Here is a 20093-nt window from a genome sequence, read left to right as displayed (position 1 = left end):
TAATTCATAAGCACCTTGTATATTCTGTTCATTGATATGATGAAGAGGGATAGTGAAATTAGATCACCCAGCTGAGCTCCCCTTCCGATCCAAAATTTTGTTGAGCTACTTTCTCCTGGTAAATCAATCTTTGACGAAACACTTCACAGAATTGCTGACACCATTTTTACTAAGCCAATTGGGAAGTCATACCTGAAAAGTTCCTCTATTATGAACTTATGTGACAATGCCAAATGTTTTTTCGAAATCGACCAAAAGTGCTGCGTATTTTATTTTAATAATCCATAGAGTCCTGAAGCGGCTGGGGAATGTCCTCTAGACGAAGACTTCATTAAGCCTTTCTGTGCTGGGGATATAATATGAGGAAGGATCTTAACCACCCTCTGATTAGGTTTGCTCGTAGGAATCTTATAAGATGTGATGAGTAGAGAAATTGCGCAATAATTTTTAATATCATCACCACTTCTATTTTTTTAAGAATCAGTGTTATACGTCTGGAGCTTATAAAATCTGTTAAATTCCCCTAAAACTTATTTAAGGATTGGCGCCAGTTTCTCGTCGAAAATTTTAAAAAACTCGAAGGTTGATCCTAATGTTCTTCGAGACTTGAAATTCCTCTTGTAACCCCGGATGAACTTTAAAATTTCGTGGGAGTAATAGGTGAGTCCAAGTTTTCGAATGTATTTTCATTTGTAGGGACCCTGGTATAGGACAGAAGTGGCATCCACTCTTATTTATCTTCCAACAATCTCCAATATAGACAGAAGCTGCACAGTTTTTTTGGTACCATACAATTTCGTATTTAGAAGTAGCAGGCTTTCTTCTAAATTTTTTATTGGGTTATCAGAAAATTCATCTGAAGATAATTTAATGTATGAAAGTTTTTTCCCAAGAAAAGTGTCCTCTAAATACTTAAAAGACGTTTTCTCTTTTAAATTTAATTCGACCAGCTCCTTTCTTATTCTGATAATAGTACCCATCTTTTTTCAGAGGCAATAATTTTCTCTAGTTCTAAGATCGGCTCCGGGCTTTTGTTGTCGATTTTTTTGATTGGAGTCCTTAATTTTTTCTTAACTTTGCAACTTCTTTCCTTCTTTGTATAAATATATTTCTTGACTGCATTTCAGTATTCCTTAGAGTATCACAGGATGAGACAAGGTTACTACTGGGTGAAGATCTGTAATATAGTGTGGAAGAACATTAAAATCTTTAAGAAGGTTTGATGCTCTATATGATGAAAAAACGTAATCAAGTCGTCCATATATATCCCTTCCAGAATTGGTATTTGCGTGGAGCGTTATTAGAGAAGAGTTTGCTTCTGTTGTCCAACCCCGATCGCACAATAATTTTATGCAGATTTTTGGTATTGGCTTTATTATTTGACCCCCCTTATATCTGTGAGTATCTCTACCTGTTTGAAGGTAACGTTGAGATCACTTGCAATGAGGGTTTCATTTCTCAGTTAGAGTAAGTATTTTCCACCATATTAGAGAACCAATTTTTTGAATTCGAAGTAATACCATAGATTGCATACAATGTTGTTCTTTTTTATGTGTTATGTATTGTCTTTTATTTACTTTTAGACCATGAGGTAGGGATTTGTTTTAAATAGATAGTAATGTACCTTGTGTTTTATGAGTTGGTATATTTTAATAGTTATATGTATGTACATCCTTTTAAATGTAATCTCTTATAGAATATATGTTTTAGTGTATGATCCAAGGGTGTTCTTATTGACTTTACTCTGGTGTGTTACTTCCGTCTGTTGGTGGTGTTCGTAGAACATTACATTATGCAAGTCTATGATTCTTATCTGGATCTGAAGCCACAAGCTGGGGAGAGAGCTCTTTATAAGAGCAATCACTCCTCTGGACAGGTGTGAAGTATACCTAACTGCTTTGGCAAAAAAGAAGTCATGGGATTTAGGGATGAGATGTCGTACATAATTGGTGTCTTGTAGTATAGTATTATAATTATAATTATGATGTACGAGAAAGAGATTGCACTCAAATAATAGCTTTTTTTTTTTTTTTTTGCCCTTAACGTCTTAATCTATCAATTGATCATTCTCCTTATGCCTCCAAAGAGTTAATAAGAATATTGTGCTCATAAAAATGGAGCATAGTGATTCGAAGAATAGACTCCATATTGAAAAAAGTTATTCAAGCTTGCTTTTGTGTCAATAGCAACATATGACTCATAACATTTGTACTTATAACGTCATTTTTTTAAAATTTTGTTATGTATACCGGTAGCACATATTTAGCCACAAAAAAGCTTAGTCTATTAATATAAATGGTTTTTTTTTGGTTATCAGCTGAGTAATGGTACGACCGAAACAACAAACAAGACAAAGAAAGTAATAAAATTCCTTTAGAACAGTAGTACTCAAACTTTTTACTTTATGTACTACCTAATAAAATATCCAGATCTCCAAGTACTACCAATGTATTAATGATCATTTTTATACCTTGGTATGCATTTTTTTGACGATATTTAATTGAGTATTTATTAAAATATCGTCATTATAAAAGTATCTTTCTAATTTTATATTATAGTCGTAATTCATAAGCACATTTGGTCAATAAAAAAAAACAACCAAAGATTAAAATGATGATCCTGACAATTTATAGAATGTTTTAGAGGAACTTAGCTGTCGTGAAGTTTATTACATTAGCTGCAAGAAGCTATGAGAGGATGCAAATAAATAAGCATCTAAATAACCGTCATAAGTTTTCGAACATGGTGCCCGGAGGGATTTAAAAAAAAATCAAATTCGAATGATTTGAAAAGCAAATGTTAAATATCCCCACTTCGACTGCCCCAAGGAAGGATATTGACACTAATTTCTCTGTTGTTTTGAGGATCAACATCCAAATAATTCCTTTCAATATGCTAAATACAGAGTGAATTTGTGCTTATTTTCTTAATCCTAGAGCTGCTCGTAGCTAATCCAGGAGTACTATAGAGTACACTATAGTACTCTTGGATAATCTAACAAGTATTCTTCCAATGGTAGGGTTAGCATGTCATTTTTCGGTTTCTTATATTTTTACATAAGATCATAATTTATACAACTTTATAAACATGGTGCAGCCGTTATTTAGCAAATAACTTTAGCACATGCGCAGGTAGAACGTTGTTTTGGCATTGATAAATAAAGTATTTATTCTACAATTATAGGAAAGGCTTGTTGCGATCCCCACCGGACGAGACAATGTTGAGATTGCCAACTTCTTAAATCAAGACAGGTCCTTTGTCTGGGGAGTCAGAAAGGAACTGGAAGAGTCTGGAGGTTATTATGAATTAACAGGGAAGCGTTCTAGTTACAAGATGAGGTAATACTGGTAGTGGGATCAGGATTTCATTGCAAATTTGGGAAAATAAGAATATCATCGATTATGAGCATCCAAATCGACGAGAGCCATTGACAGGATTCCCATCTGCTCTGAAAGTCTGATCAGGAATTGTGTCTTGCACAAAACTTTTCTCCATGCCACACTGCAAAGAAAACGTAAACCCAGAGTCAATTTTTTTTTGATTTGGTTGCATCTAGTGTTTGGCCTCCAAGCTCAGTAGACATCAATCCCCTGACGTTCTTTGAATGGGATGCATTTGAGTGATACACCAAAATATCATCCTGATCCTAGCTGATTTCCAGGATCCGAGAGGAATTCTAGAATTTGCCTTAAGAGACTGTAATCAATACCTCTTCCCATTTCCAATGTCAAGTTGAGGCTTTTATTGACGCCTAAGGCGATTATATTGAATGATGATATATATTTTTTTAAGTAAGCTTTCATTTAGCATTAGTTATTATTAAAATAGGATGATTTTGTTTGGAAAAATTCATTTTATAAGAAAAATCGTTTTGGTTTTAAATACAGGTTGTACCCTGTATTTAGGGACTATATAATAGTAAATCGCATTTTTCTTCTTCTAATAATTAAATTATGTTAAAGCAGTAACTCCCTCGTATGGAATTTCCTAAGTACTATTTTAATTTAATCTGAGGAAAAATCATTCTTACTCTGTCTTTTGTTATTGTTTTTTCAACTTTAAAAGGAGTCAAAATACACAGTCCAAGTTACATACGAGGAGGATGCACTAAGAAAGTAAATAGTCATCCATTACTTTAAATACACATTTGAATGCCTAGTATTTGAGTTAAATAGATTTTCCACTAATTCGAATAAATATCCGCCCATTATATTATTTGTTTATAAACTATTCGAAGAATAATATTTAAATTAACTGTCCCTTTTAAAACTCTCTTAAAAAGAACAAAACAAAACACATTGAGAGGAAGTTTGAAGATGAATGTGTAGTTACATTTATTGTATCTCCCAACCTTTCTTCCATAAAGGTAAAGAAAAATGCTCGAAATCATATCTTAATGAGTCAAATAATATAATATCATATCTCTATACTTTGACATACATTTTGACAAATATGCAATCCTCGGACCAATTCCAAAGGATATTCAATTACTGAAAAACGTACATGTAATTCAAAATTAGTCAAAATTACTTGATGATAATTAAAGGGGGGAGATAGTAAAAGTAAATTCGTTACAACGCAAACGCAAGTCAAGCAACTAAAAATGTGAATAGTGTTTCGATTCCTTTCTGGTAATTTTGAAGTCAAAGCTGCAACACACTTTCGAACACTTATTTTCTAAAATATTGATAAAATAATAGAAATCGTCTAGTCCGAGCGTCATGAAAGCACTGTTTTAATTGCAAAGGGGATAAATACTAATGGAGACATATCCATTGAAAATAATGGATTTATTTTTACTACATCTATTAATACATATACATATGATAAGGTATCTACAAGAAACGTGAAGAATAAAGTATGAAATTGTCATGACGTATCAGTAAAATTAAGAAATTGAGAGCTGACATCAAAATACATACTGAATCTAGGCAATTTTGCTGCAAACATGATAATCAATAGTAATTTTAGTCCTTACATTTTTCCCTCTTGGAAATTTTGCTGAATGAAATATTCGCTACATTTTCATTTTTTATTCTACAGCTTCGAACTTCACCTCTAGTTTTTACACTTGACATTCCTTTCTTTCTATCAAGTGAGTTTTTTACTTTTCTTCAAGCCGCAATCTATCGCCAGTGATGAAAATCGGACGCATTTGATAGCTCGACCTCAGAGTTGGAAAACTAAAGAGTAAATATTCATCTCCTGAGCTGTTGTCATTATTATTTAATTCCTGAGGACTGAAATTCATTTTCTATTAGTTTCAATTATATTAGTGTGCTCATCAAAGACTACCTTGAAGATTTGCAGCGGAGTTATAACTGTAAGTGCTTGTTGGACTCAGAGTAGAATTAAGGTTGCACATCTTGCGTATTTTCTTCTTCACAGCTGCTTGTAGGTGATCTTACGTCATGACTGATAACCAGCTCTCCTCCAGAACATTCTTCAAATTGTCAGGGATAACATCTTGACTTTGGGTTTCTTTTTTTTTAACATGGCCAAAATACAGATATATATTCCTCACTATCACTCACTTATAGGTGAGATGAAACAGTAAATACTAAAGTTTAAATTTTAACCTTTTATATAAAAACATATAAAGGCAGCGAATATGTCAAACGGAAAAATTTACTAGAGGCAAAAATTACTGAACAAAATTACTGGTAACGGTAAATTTTATATATGTGAAGTAACGCCGGTATAGGTATTAAAAAAAAGACTCCTGATTATAGGGAGAAATACTGTGAAGGGATCATAATATTGATTAATTATTGTTTGCGCTTTTATACCCCCTTCGATCCCCCCTGCTCCTCTGTCACTTACATACATATCTATGTATTATGCATGCAATTGGAACTTGTTCTACGATAAAAAACGACTAATTAGTAATTACCATGGGTAATGAAGTCTACCACAAATGTATGTATGCTTTCATTAAGTATAATCATTCCTTATCATAAATAAGGCACATGTTTTCTCATATACTAAAGAAGTTGGAAACATCATATAATTCAATAATACTTATACTACATGGTAGTTGTTCAAGTATATTCTTCTGTATGCTCACTGAATTCGAATGAAAAAGTTAATAATAAACATACTGTAATGGGAAATTGGCCATGTATATACTCGTATATCTATAGTATATAATGATAATATCCCAATGTCCTTCATTTTTTTTCAACAACTATTACTTTAACCAGGATTACATTTTGATTTAATGTAATATGTGATTGAATAGGGAAATCTCAAATCGCTGCTCACATCTTAGACCTTTTAAATATATAAACATAATTTGTACAAGGTATTTTTTCTTTTACTGATAAAATAAAAAAATATACAAAGTACAATTTTTTACTTTATCGCATCCTATTTGGAAATGGGTAGGTTGGATACAAGAAGCTTAAAAATAGCCAATTATGACTTAATAATACCATTTTTTCCAAACTAACTCTACCAAAGTATTTTTTTTTGTGTTCCCTGAAGAAAATGCCTTTTTGGAGCGAGATACAAACACTAATTCGAAAACAGGATAGTTTAATATCTATGTATCTATATACCTAGATAAATGGTGAAAGGTATATACTATTATGCCATATTCGAGTAATTGATATTCCATTAATATTTAAATAATTATTCTGTGAAAAAAGATGCCTCATATTATTAAGCGTATTAATGAACATGCCTTCCTATGAATGTATAATCAATGACACAATATTCATACAACGTACATAAAAAGATCGCACCAACTGTTTTGCATTTTCTAATCCTAAAAATGCTATCTTTATCTACTTTTTGCTCATCCTTATGTACCAATTTAATCTTCTCTGAATCCCTTTTTTTATTAATTATCTTTATGCGAAAATATTGGCACTTATTTCTGTTAAGAGTTGCAAAAAGGAAGCAATAAAGTAATTTTTAAAAACTAAGTAAACTATTCAACCCATCTTTTTTTTAATGTATTCTCAATATGTTTTTAATTACTTAAAAAAATGAACAGAAAGCTAAAAAATATATGATCCTTTTTTTAGAAAATGTTTTCACGAAAAATAAACAAACAAATTGGGGATATAATATTTTATGAACCTTCTGAATAAATAGCCAACCAAAACACTTTATGAGCTTTTCCCTCTAAAAGGTATAAATTTGAAGATACATATGTATGTGGCCTGTCAACACAAAAACAAGACCTAGAATGTTTTTTATCTAGGGCTTAAGAATGTATTCCCAGTATTCACTTGTATTTAAAAAAAAGAAAAAAAAAAAAGATAATATAATTACTTCGAGTTTGTAAACTCCGAAATGCGTCACACTTAAGATCGATTGTATACCTCTCCCTTAAAAGACGTGGCTAATACAGCACAAATAGGTGGTTATTTCACAAAAGTACTAGTATGTACTAAAGTTTTGACATTTTTTGCCCCCATCTTTTAGTTCACGTTTCTTTAACCTCATTTCCTCATAAAGTACGGAAATTTAAAAAAAAAAACCTCTTACCTACGTACGTACATTGCACAAACTCCCTTCAGTACAACTTGTACAAAATTGAAGATTAGAAGTATTGTACGCATGTCAACCAGACCCTTTTTTCTTCTACCTACCGATGTTTTGAGGTTGTCATGTCTATAAAGAATGAAAAGAGATTCCTTGGGTGCTTTTAAACATTTATATGATAAATCGATTCACTGAGTCTACATATGTGTTCAAAGAAGGGTCTTTGTTTAATTAGAAGGAGCATTAACCGAATGAAGCCCTTAAAAGAACAAATAGTATAAAGGAACAAGAGCAACAAGGAAATAAATAATGAATTACTATTAGTAGTGATGTATCGGTCCTTATACATTCGGTCTAGTCCAGTCTAATATTAAGACTGGTCCATAAGACTGTCTGTACATGAATGGATTAAAAAATAAGAAATCAAGTTGAGTGACGTAATCCATGATGGAACTTTATCAGTTTTTAGGACTATACTGGACCGAAACGAGACTGAACTGGACGGGACTGTAGTCTTTAGACAGTACACTATTTCTTACTGTTGGGGTTCGGCCTGAAAATTATAGACAGGTCTCAGACATTTATAATTTTTTAATGAACCAAGCTAATTTGGTCTGAACCGACCTCAAAGAAAAATTCGGTCTAGATTTGTAAACACTAAAAAAATTCAGTCTCTTTTGATCAATCTCATTTAAACTGGAACTATTCTATAGATGAACTGTTGACCATATCAGTTGTGTTTCAAAATTGTGAATATCGATCTACAATAACTTCATATGAAGTTAACTTTTTTTTTCGTATAAATAGTATTGGTACAACTTTAATCAGGATAGGGGAGATTGAGACTAAAAAAATGAGTCCCCGACTTGAAAACGATTGAATTTCGGTCAATGTTCGCGGAGTGGACCGAAATATTGGTTCAAATTGGTCAAAAAAAAAAAAAAATCACGTAGGACCACTCACTAAAAAAAAAAATGAGTCTTCGGACAGAGACACAACTCTATTAACTATGTAGAATATGTATATCATTACTCTGATAGACGTTAGCTATTTACAGCACTTGGGCCCTATTCTATTTTGTTTTTGTAATTCACATTTCGTGACTGTTCCGTTATATTACACACATACAAATAAAATAATAACACATTATTATTGATCGCTTTTGCTTGCAATTTATGATATACCTACTTCTAAAAAAAAAAAAAAACTTTTTTTCATGTTCAATTAATGAGATGAAAGCAATGCTCTCTTTTTCCGTCTTCTTTTTGCTTTGTGATTAAGAATGACAAATAAATAAAGTTGCATTAAATAAAATGAAAAAAGTTTTTATATTTTAAAAATAAAATAAAAATTTCTAAAAATAATTCGATATCTTTCATAAATAGTCTATGATCATTTACAATTGTATTAATACTTACTTATAAAAAATCTATGGTCAAAAATATTAATTTTCTATGGGTTTCGTTTAAGTAGATGACAGAGAAATTTAGAAAAATAAACACTCCGTATCGCTTTTTATAAATTTATTTAAATAAACGAACATAACGATTTAAACAGTATTTTGTAGTCTGCTGTCAATCTTTTTGCTTCTTTTCTACTTATCACTACTCTGAATGATGATTGGTTGAATTTGTGTTAGCTCTTGTTAAACATATAAGCCATTAACATAAATTGTCAACAATTATTAGATAAAAATGCCATAGTTGGTAATAATTGGCTATACATCAATTGATTTGAGGCCTTTTTTTTCTATTTCTTTTTGGAGGAAAGGTTGTAAGATACATTATAAATTTTTAAGAGGAAAGTGATTTAAGAAACTTGTATAATTATTATGTGTTTTTCTATATAAGGATATACTTTTGATGAAACCTTATTTTCCATTATAAATGAAGTTAATATTTTTATAAATCATACTATACTCTCCTAATTCCAATACTTCAACACTCTACACTTTATAAAGATAAAATATTCATTGGGTGTCTATCTTTACACATTTAAAATTTAAAAAAACAAATTTTGACCACCCATTTTAAAATATTTAAGGTCAAAATATAAAGATCTTGGTTAACTTTTTTTTTAGAGTAAAAAAAAAAATATTACCTAAGTTTTATTTAACTATTTAATAGCTTTTAATGATGTCTGATACTTGCCTACCATTGCTTTAATTTACGATATATCAGCTATCAAAATACTAGTTTCCCTGTCTTGAACTCCTTAGAACTCAAAGTTGGACTGAGTAAAAGGTTCAATATTTCATATCTAAGTAGGACTACTATATTGCTTACCAAATTTAAGTCAAATTTGATCCCTTGATAAAAATTCTTGTGGAATGACCCATTTATATACAGACATGGACTAAGGTCAAAATATTTCCGATTCGATACCGAACTGATTTAATAAAAAAATAAATTATTTATTTGATATTTTACAAATGATTAGATTTACTCGTGTTCATGAAGGCATATATTTTGTTTAGTCACATTTAGTTTGCTTCGTTTGTCAACTGATTCATATCCTAAGGATACAACATCCTAAACAACTTAAAACTTAATATTTTAAAGTTACATTTCATTTAAAGACGTTTATTAGGCCCTGTGGCTGGTTATTTTGTAGTTGTAATAATTCAAGAAAATGTTGCTCAGTCATCCTTTTCTATCCCTTGTTGGTTAATGGTATACTTGATGAAAAAGCTCACTTGTGAGAGACAAATTTATTTGAGTAAAAATATTTTAGTTATAAATTACGAATATATGAATTTGATCCCGGTGTATCCAGGCTAGCAAAATGACCGTTTATGGAAAAGAACGATTTTTATGGAAGATAAACTTGACAAGTGGTGGAAAAAAATAAATCATATCTTGGATTTTTTAACGAATGTACAAGAGAGACAAAATTTGTGTCGCACTGTTGTAAAGAAGTTGTACATAAGCCATAACAGATACATCTAAGTGTAAGTACTTTGTGTATTGAGCATTCCCTTTCTAACAAAATTGAAAAACAATTTATTTTCAGGTCCTTTCTTTTTTCTGATTGTATCATATAAAATATCGGAGCAAATATCGAAATGAATATAAATTTAGTACGATACTGCTACAATGAAGATATTGAATATTTTGCCCGATATATCAGCCCACCTCACATATATATGTATATGTATTACATGGATTAGTTCTAACCTTGAACGACCAAAAAAGTGGAAGAAAGGCTCAAGAAAAATGGTTATACGACATGATTTTCAATTCAAAATTTATTTATTTTTCTATTTACATAAGGAGTAGAAATATTAGAATTTATACACCTGTTTTCCCAAACAGTTGTAGAGTTTCTAAGAATAATAATAATATTCCTTAATTCACATGGTATTGATATGTTCCGTTATTAGGGGGGATTTTTTTATGACTGCATAAAAATATTTTTTCCTGGGAGGCATAAAAAAAGAGGATACCATTTTGGGTAAAAATAACTTAAGTATTTTTAGTACTTTTTAAATTATAATGATATTGGTGAAATTGTGTATTTTTAATACTATACTAGCCCAACTATTATTATTTACTCATCTCTATTATGAAAATTTTGAGAGGATAAGAGTAATTTTTAAACAATCTTGTAGAACACATACTTAAATGTCGATGGCTAGGAAAAACATTGCTTTAGTTGCCGCTATGAGTACATAGTACGATAAAAGGTTTGAGATAGAAGTGCGTAATTGCCCTATAAGGCCATTAGGGAGTAGACTAGGCCCTCAAGTAAGACGATTAACAATGTATCCATGCATGGAAGACATAATATGATTTAAAAAAATGTAAGAGTCATTGGAAAAAAATTACTCTAAACCTTTCAAAATTTGCATAATATAGATGAGTAAATAATAACGGTTGGCTCGGTATGTATTTAATGAACCTTAAAAACTAATAAAACAACAACAACTTTGGCTCACACTGCACCAAATGTCATTTTGAAAGCGACACATATTGAAAGTAAAATAGCTTAATAAGTGAGAGCATATATTGTTATTGACGGGGTTGCGTTAAAATGACGTAATTTGAGGTTTTTTATTTATTTAATGTTCCTTTAATTGGTTGAATGGAGTTACACTGATTAAGTATAAGTAAACATTATGATATAAAAATTATTCCATCTAACCTAGGAATTGTCTTTCAAGTCCATATAGATAAATAACATAGTATATAGGTATATTCTTCACCATGAGTGAGCGAGTGTCGAACTACGTACATTGAATTCAAAAGAATAATTTCCCATGAGTGTTTTTTCTTACTAAACTATTTTCTTTAAATATGTGTTGCTTTAATTAAGGAAAGATTGTCTTCAATTCAAATCAAATTATTAATCGATAAGTTCTTGTAGCAATTGATAATTTCCTTTTCAGGATTGTTGTTATAAATACTATAACACTATGTTAAGCACCATAAAAAACTACAATTTATAACTTTACCTGTTTTAATATGTAAATTGAGGCATTTTTGATACAACTATTCTTAAGGTTATAGCACGAACTTACAATTAGTATAAAAAAATATAATTATCATAATTTGACAAAAACTGTACTATGATGGTAAACTAAGGAAAGGGATACAAGAGATTCCTAATAATTTCTTGTGTTCCGTGAATACCGTTCATACAAGCATTGAAACTACAACATTATGGGAAATGATCTATCATTTACTATTGAATTAAGTTGAATATTACTTCGCTATATAACTGTTCAATATTTACAAATAACCATGGATTAATTATTCCATTTGATTTTTTGGCGAATTTGACGTACTCATGTTTACCCATCCATGCCTAAAAGTTAATATTTACTCTATTAGCAACATTGATAATCTACTAAAAAATGACAATATTTGTAAAGAAATATTTTATCATTCTTAACTAAAAATAATATTTTACTTTAAGTTCATTCTATTTAAACGTTTAAAATGTAACTAAAAAACATGAGGCGATATTCGAATTGTTCTCGAAAGTAAATGAAATTTCTCTTGAGTAGGTATTTTACAAGTTCACCAGAAAAGTAAATGTAGTGTCGAAAATAATTAATCCATGCTTATAATATATATTGAAGAATTATCCAGGCAGAAATTTTAGCAATTTCCGTATACACATGGGCTCATAGCTTGAAATTTAAGACGATAAAAGCTATCTAAAAGGGTCAATTAAACCTCAAATATAATTCATAAATGGCAAATTCTACGCCAAAATTTATTGAGAGGCCTGAAACTTTGTCAAAAGTAATCCAAAGTACGACATTCTACCTAATACACATACAGTAATTATTATCTCATCAAAATATCGTCAGATTTCCGATATTATGTACATTTTAAATGAATATGTGCTATATTTTTATTACGGAAAAAGGATAATAGAAATAAAAAAAATAATGTTCTATTCAAATAAAACTCTTGTCATAAAGTTCTACTCCCAGGAATAATAATATTATTCAGCATTATCCTTGTTGGCATTCTATATTTTTCATATCATATCTCGTGTCTTTTTCAGGTAAAGTATACTAACACAAATGTACTTAGACTAATATAAAATAACAATTAGAAAGTCAGTAAATTGGACATATAGTAAGTCACGTTATTACCTTATTGTTTCTTGTAAGCTTTCCCCCGAAAAGAAAGAGAGAGAAAAAAACCCCTAAACCATTTGGTAGCCAATTTTTCCCCACTCTGGAATTATTATTCAATAATTGTTGGTAATTGAGGCTCAGAGCTTAACAAGAGTAAATTCGAATAAAATTAATTAACTTCTAGAAAACTAAATAAGGAGGAAAGAACCAGAAACATAAACAACCGACAACGAAATATAATGTAAATGTTTTGTTTTAGCAACGTAATGCCGTAATGCATCTCTCTTTTCCCTTGTTATCTCTGCTCTGACTTAGAGCAACTTAAATATTTAAAAAAATTCCAATTTGAATATTTATTTATCCAAGATTAATATGTTTATTCAAATCTAACCCCGCCCGCCCCCAATTTGGACAAATAAGACATCTTACAAAAAAGTAATCATATACATAATCTTAAAATCATCATGCACTTACCTTAGCTTTATATCCATTAAACTCATTTGAGTAATCAGAGATAAATGTGATGTCAAGGGTCGATTGATGAAATTCAAAATATTTCCATCGAAATACTCCACATTGCGTCCAAGATGACCCTATCTTGAGGTAATCATAGATACAAACTCCATCCTCTGAACTCTCTAAATTAAATCTCTCAAATTCTATTTTAATCCCATAACCAGGGGGCGCTCGTAGTGTAAAAGAGCAGTTCACATTAGCAGGGTAAATTTGAGGATAATTTGGACTTCCAAAATAAATAGGAGCCTCATTTCCATATTCAAACACTGTGTCTATTGGGCAGTCTATATTTTGTTCACGGGATACTGAAAATAATAATAAAAAAAATCAGTTTCTGTGTTCTTATTATTATTCATAGGGGAGACTGGGGACAGTTGTAGCACTCTTTGTGTTTTGTCTTAATTACCCGACACCCGTGGTTAGTTATACTCAGACACACGCTAATTTAGCACAACATTTCAATATACTATGTCTTCTATTGTTGAAATCTGTTATGAAACGTAAATACATGAAATAATAACTATAATAAAAAATCAATACCGGGACAATATTCAACTTTCTCCATTCTACAAAGCGTTCAAACATCTAAAACTTTAATCTGCATGATTTAGTTTTGAATTTTGAGAGAACAGACAATCAAATACGCTGTAAGTAATATCCGAGGATTTTTTACGAGTCTACAGGTACGGATATTGCCCCATCCCATCCCTAGTACAGGACAAATACTTAATTTATATATGAATATGTTTGATAAATAATTAGGATAAAAAGGAGCAACGTAGAAGTGGACAACACTTTGGGAATAAATTATTCTCTTGAACTCAGTGTGTCTGTATATTTTATTCACAGTCGCTCCTGGAAAAGGAAATATACATTACGTATATGTGTTATGTACAAGTTGTCACAAAAAAATTAGATTAATATATTCAAGAATAAAGGATTGACAGTACCTTAGATGAGAATAGTGCAATATTAAATATTCTTTGGCTTGTCAATATATACTCATGAGGTAATTTTTAAATATAACAATTAAAACTACTAAACTATTAGTATTTTCTAGCACATTATAAACTTTAAATGCCACCAGTTATATAATTTATAAATAGATAAGAACCATCTGGTTTTAATAGATCAAAATGAAATGATAGAATCAATTTTTAGTTTTTAAGAATTAAAATGACTCATGTTGTAATTAAGTAAGGCATTTTAAGATGAAGAAATTGCAACTTGATCAATTTCTTTTGACAAGTTACAACTTGTACACAACGTATCGACTTCAAAGACAATTTCTATGTCACATGGATTAAATATAATACTATAATGTTTATTTATAACTAATCAGTGCAATTCCATCTAAGCAAAAAAGAATATATATATTTATAAAAAATACAAAAAAAACCTACAAAAATAATGATGCCTCAAAATTTTTATTGAATACCTTAAAAACAGTTTTTATTCCAAATATTAAAGAAAAATAGATAAAAGGATGGACTGTCTTGTCACAATATGTATTTTGCGTCATATATTACAATTTTAATGTAAATTTTATGGTTATATCTTTTTAATGTTCGAGAAGAAAATGACCTGTTACAAGCTTTTTTTCCATTTAATCTCATTTAATTTTTTTAAAAGTAAATAAAGGAGAGAAAGTTGTACATGGATCTTTATAACAAGTGCTTTCAAGTTTTGAGTTTCTCATTTAAAAAGGAAGAAAATAAATGTTGGAAGAAAGTATAAGTAAATAAGAAATAATTAAATTATACAACACATTTTTCCATATAGGTTGATTTTTAAAGATGGAAATATTTTGAATGAAACAGCTTTCACTTTTCTTTGCAAAAAAAATTTATAAAAACAACAACATAAAACCTTGATGGAAACGAACTATTAATTCTCCTTTTAAAAAACAATCAGAAAAAAACAATATTAGTAGGAATTTTAATTTTGGGAATGGGGAGGGTTATTTTATTGTTACCCATCTGCAGGTGTTAAAAATATCTACTGATCCTTAAATGGGTCAGGCTTATTTGTAGATGGAATGGATTGCTGAATGAATAACTATAAATGTAGTAAATCCAGGAACATTTTCCTGGGCAATATTCCACGCTCGACCATTTACATAGATTGAGATACACGTATAGTTTATATAATTCTTCCATTCACAATTACATTAATGGATAAATGTTACAAGCCATAATCTGGTTACGATCTATTGACTACTTAACCTAATGAAAATGATATTACAGTTAGTGTTGTTATAAATCTTAAGTATTTTTTAGTCTACGGGTTTGGTTGTAGGTGTCAAAAACCTAAATATTGTTTATGAATTTCTAAAGCTGTTATCATTCTTTTTTTATTCTCGAGGAGAGAATATATAAGTTTTTAGAGATATATAAGTGATCTCATGAATCTCATGAATGATGGAGAGTTACACTGAAGAATTGTTGAGGACTCACAGTAGAATTGAGGATCGAAAAATGAGTAATTCCTCCCTATGTTTTTATATAATCTTCGGTTCGCTGCAGTTAATTTCCCTCCTCTCACATCTGCTTCCAGATAATTTAATCAAACGTAATGACAGCTTAGCTGTTCTTCTCTAAAATATTCTGCAAACAATAAGGATTAACATGTTGATTTTTTTTTTTAAATACCGAAAGTGCTGGAAATTTACAAACCCTAATAATAGTTACATTAAAATGGAATTGATTTCGTATTATATGATATCTGTGTCAACTATGCTACTTAGTACAACACCTTTTTTTTTTTTTTATATAAGAAAATACCAATTACAAAGAAAAAATATATATTGTATAATTAGAAGACAATTATTTCTTTTTGTGTGTGTACTTTATGACGAAATCCATGGAACTCCTCTCAACTCTCAAAAAGGGTAATATACTCTTTTATCACATATTACAAATAGTGCTAAGGGTATGTGTTCTTTTCTTTTACATCCCTAACATATTTTCTCCCACATTATGTACATATTAAATAGTTTTTCTCTAAGCACAATTCGACCATTCTTTGCTATTTTACGTTTTAATAATATACATATATATAAAGACACATAGGGGAATTTAATCTATTACTAGATTTCAACAAATTAAGATTTTACATATATTATGTCTCAACATAAAAACAATCTTGAACAAAAATTAAGAAAAGGAGATATTCCCAATTATTATTTTTTTATTTTATATATACAGTAGGCTGGGTCATACTTTTCATTTAAAAAAAAATCAAAAACCGGTAGTGTTTTTTTACTGTGTTTTTTCACGTAGATTTCAAAAAGATCTTCAGCTACATCAATTTCACTTTCATATTTATATTAAGGGAGTCAAGTTAATTTACGATTTGATAATGTTATATTTAGTGTATATATCAGAGTCTTAATTGAGCCCAATGGGTAATTTAAGTTAACTTTTGAATATTTTATTATTCCATAACCAAAATTTATTTCTACATAATTCACATCGACTTTATATTAATTAACACACATAATAAAATAGTCATAAATTTATTTAATAAAACGTTAACGTAAATCATTGACAAAAAAAAGATTGGAAGAGTACATGAGAAGTTGATGAAAGAAATGAGCTACGAATTTGAGAAGAGTTGTAGAGAGGGGAGCCAATCTCTTGTAGTCTCTTTTATGGAACAATCGGCTTGACTAATTTGGTGACTGAAGGAATGACACTGGACATTCATTTATGGGTTGGATCAAGCAAACGCACTATAGTATTTTTATTGAGGCTGGGAGTAATTACTTGTTCCACTTGATAACAGAGTAAGCAAACAAGGAAGAATCCCACGCTACACAAAGCGTATATTTAAATGGTTAAAGGAGAGGGGGTTTGATAAAAAACTAATGGTCATCGGAGGGCACTCAACAAATGTGAACACTGGTGTAAATAATTGAGTTATACAAAAACTGGAAATGAAATTTGGGAGAAAACTGGTCTGATTGGTGTGTAGTCTGCATTCTAATTAATTTTCATTACGCCGTATAATTCTTGAACTTGATGTCCCAAATCTTTCAGATAATACATTATTTGAACCAATAGAAAAACTGTTAGACTCGGATACAGCTCTAGATATCAATTCAAACTTTCCCCGAATCTCTATTGGCCTGCCACTAGTCAAACTTTATGATGAGGTTATTTAATATTTGTCTACGTATTAATACTATGGTTATATGATAGTGTGTACTATCAGGGAAGGAGTTTTTTCTGGAAGGATGGCTTTTTTGGAGATTGTACCTGTTTACCAGAGCCGCTGGCTCACTACTGCTAACATACTTTTAAGAATGATTAAGTTTATAATTCGTGTGTATTATCCATCTTGGTTCAATACCAGGGTGAAGTAATAGTAAAAAACCCGCATTCTATAAACAGTGAGGCTTATATCATCAGTCACCTGATCAACTGGTCAGAAGGAGTATCAGAGCCACATCTTAACTGCTCCTTAACAACTTCCGATTGAATAATTCTATCCAAACACCAATGAAAGTGTTGAAATGACCATGTACGCACAAAGTTGTGAGAGGGTTTGTAAAATGGTCACACCAGCTTCTTCCCAGTATATCTCACAAGGGAAGATATATATTGTAATTAGAGGAAACAGGAGGCAGCAGGAGAGAAATATCAAAGAATGACTCCAAGCAAGACCTGTATAACCTTCTAAAATTAAATAAATTATAAGAAAGATATACTGAAAGAAAAAGTTGAAACTCTTAAAATGTAATTGAAATATTTTCATCATTTAATAAAACAAAATTTTTGTAAATAAATTCTTCTGAATTCTGGTATTTATTGTCTCTTATATATTTAGAATCAAAATAAGCAAACTATTAAAATATAGTATCAAGAGATATGCAGAATAAGGTTAATAAATAAAAGTATATGTTTCTAACGATTCTCCAAACAAAACATTATTAAAATTACCACTTATTTATCTATTTCAAAGTGCACTAATAACTGGGTTAGAATAATTTAATGTTGAAAGTTTCTTCAAATTTGAACTCTTCACATCAAGGACAATACAATTACATTAATTTAATACGAATATTTATTAATTGTATAAATAAAAACGGCACTGAAAAATATAGAAAAAGCTACATTTTATCTAATTTTCAAAGTGAAATTGATGTAGTCATTCTATCTTTTTGAAAATTACATTTTTGAAATCTACGTAAAAAAACACAGTAAAGAAAGTACTACTTGTTTTTTATTTTCAAAAAAATGTAAAGTACGACCCACTTTAATATACAGCCCAATTTTTAATAAGCACATTTTTGTCCTTTGTATTCAAATTTCTAGAAGGAGCTAGAATACCCAAAAATTTAAGTTATAGCTTAGAACATTGTTTTGATATAATATATTTATAAATTATCCCCAATATGCTCTTTCAAATAAAACCTATCAATTTATTATTCTTTTATTATGTTAATTTTGGTTAATAAGAAATAATTCGTTGATCGAAATTGATGATAATTATATGATATTATAATTATAATTTATGTAAGAAGACAAATGTTATTCTCATTCATTTTTGAGAAAAAACAATATAGCTTGCTTTTTGTTGGCGGACCACATATTTTCTTTTTCATGTAAATAAGAAGGTGAAGATATCTGGTGATTAAAATTAGTTATATATCAAGAGTATGTCATAATAATAAATTTCTTAGATATATCTTAGGTGATAGTTTTAAATGTAGGACATCTTATTTTTCCCAAGAATAAGTCATTAATATGTTTATCAAGATATAAAATATCGACATAATTTTAAAGTAAACATTTTAGGACTTAAACCTAAAATTAGTCCATTTTATTATTTTTATATAAATAAAAAAATGGCCGAAATGGAAGCAAACAAAAAATTTGTGGCTGAAATGTCCTCCTGCTGCAAATCTCCCATAGACATTATCTTTTGTCTGGTTTTAAGATGATAATTTAATTTTTTCAGGTACCTCCGGAGCCTTCTTGGTAGTTATATGCTTATGTTAAGATTTAAATATCTTTATTTTGACTGGGTAAAAATGATCATTCCTTTATACAAGAATAAAAAGGAAAAAAAGAATACTAGGTACTAGGATGAATAATTAATATCATCTAAACAAGTCGAACTCCTACACTACTCCCTCTTGACAACAGACTGAGTAAAAGGATCGTCTAGTTAGTAATACACAATAAAATGCATAATCAAAACATTGATAAATAAGCAAATAGATCATTTTCCAGTTGTAGATCTTGTGCATCTTATAGTCGGAGATGCTGTAAGGATACTTGGAACTCCAAATGCAGATCGAAGTATATCCATCGAGCCTCTCAATCAACTTAAACGGGCCCAAGAAAGCTGGAGAAAGATACTCTTTTATAGGTTTATTTTTAACAAAAACGAATTCGTTTTTTAAATTGTTTGTTAATGGCTCCTTTATTAAGGTGTCCCGGACTGTGTTATTTCCTCTATTATTTTAAAGAAACTGTCGACG

At 29.9% G+C, this 20093-nt stretch overlaps 1 protein-coding gene across 3 annotated transcripts in view; it reads right to left on the bottom strand.

Annotated features, from left to right (window-relative positions):
- Window positions 1-20093, bottom strand: part of LOC121117305 (uncharacterized) — a 107902-nt gene that overhangs the window by 29375 nt on the left and 58434 nt on the right. For all 3 annotated transcript variants that reach the window (XM_040711689.2, XM_040711688.2, XM_071888384.1), the window contains one exon: window positions 13562-13908. In XM_040711689.2, coding sequence (XP_040567623.1) covers window positions 13562-13908 — 347 coding nt within the window. The remainder of the gene's footprint in view (window positions 1-13561; window positions 13909-20093) is intronic.

The sequence above is a fragment of the Lepeophtheirus salmonis genome, chromosome 5 (assembly GCF_016086655.4).
Source record: "Lepeophtheirus salmonis chromosome 5, UVic_Lsal_1.4, whole genome shotgun sequence".
Taxonomy (NCBI): Eukaryota; Metazoa; Arthropoda; class Copepoda; order Siphonostomatoida; family Caligidae; genus Lepeophtheirus; species Lepeophtheirus salmonis.
The sequence above is the reverse complement of the archived record's forward strand: the minus strand, read 5'-3'. Positions and strand labels throughout refer to the sequence as shown.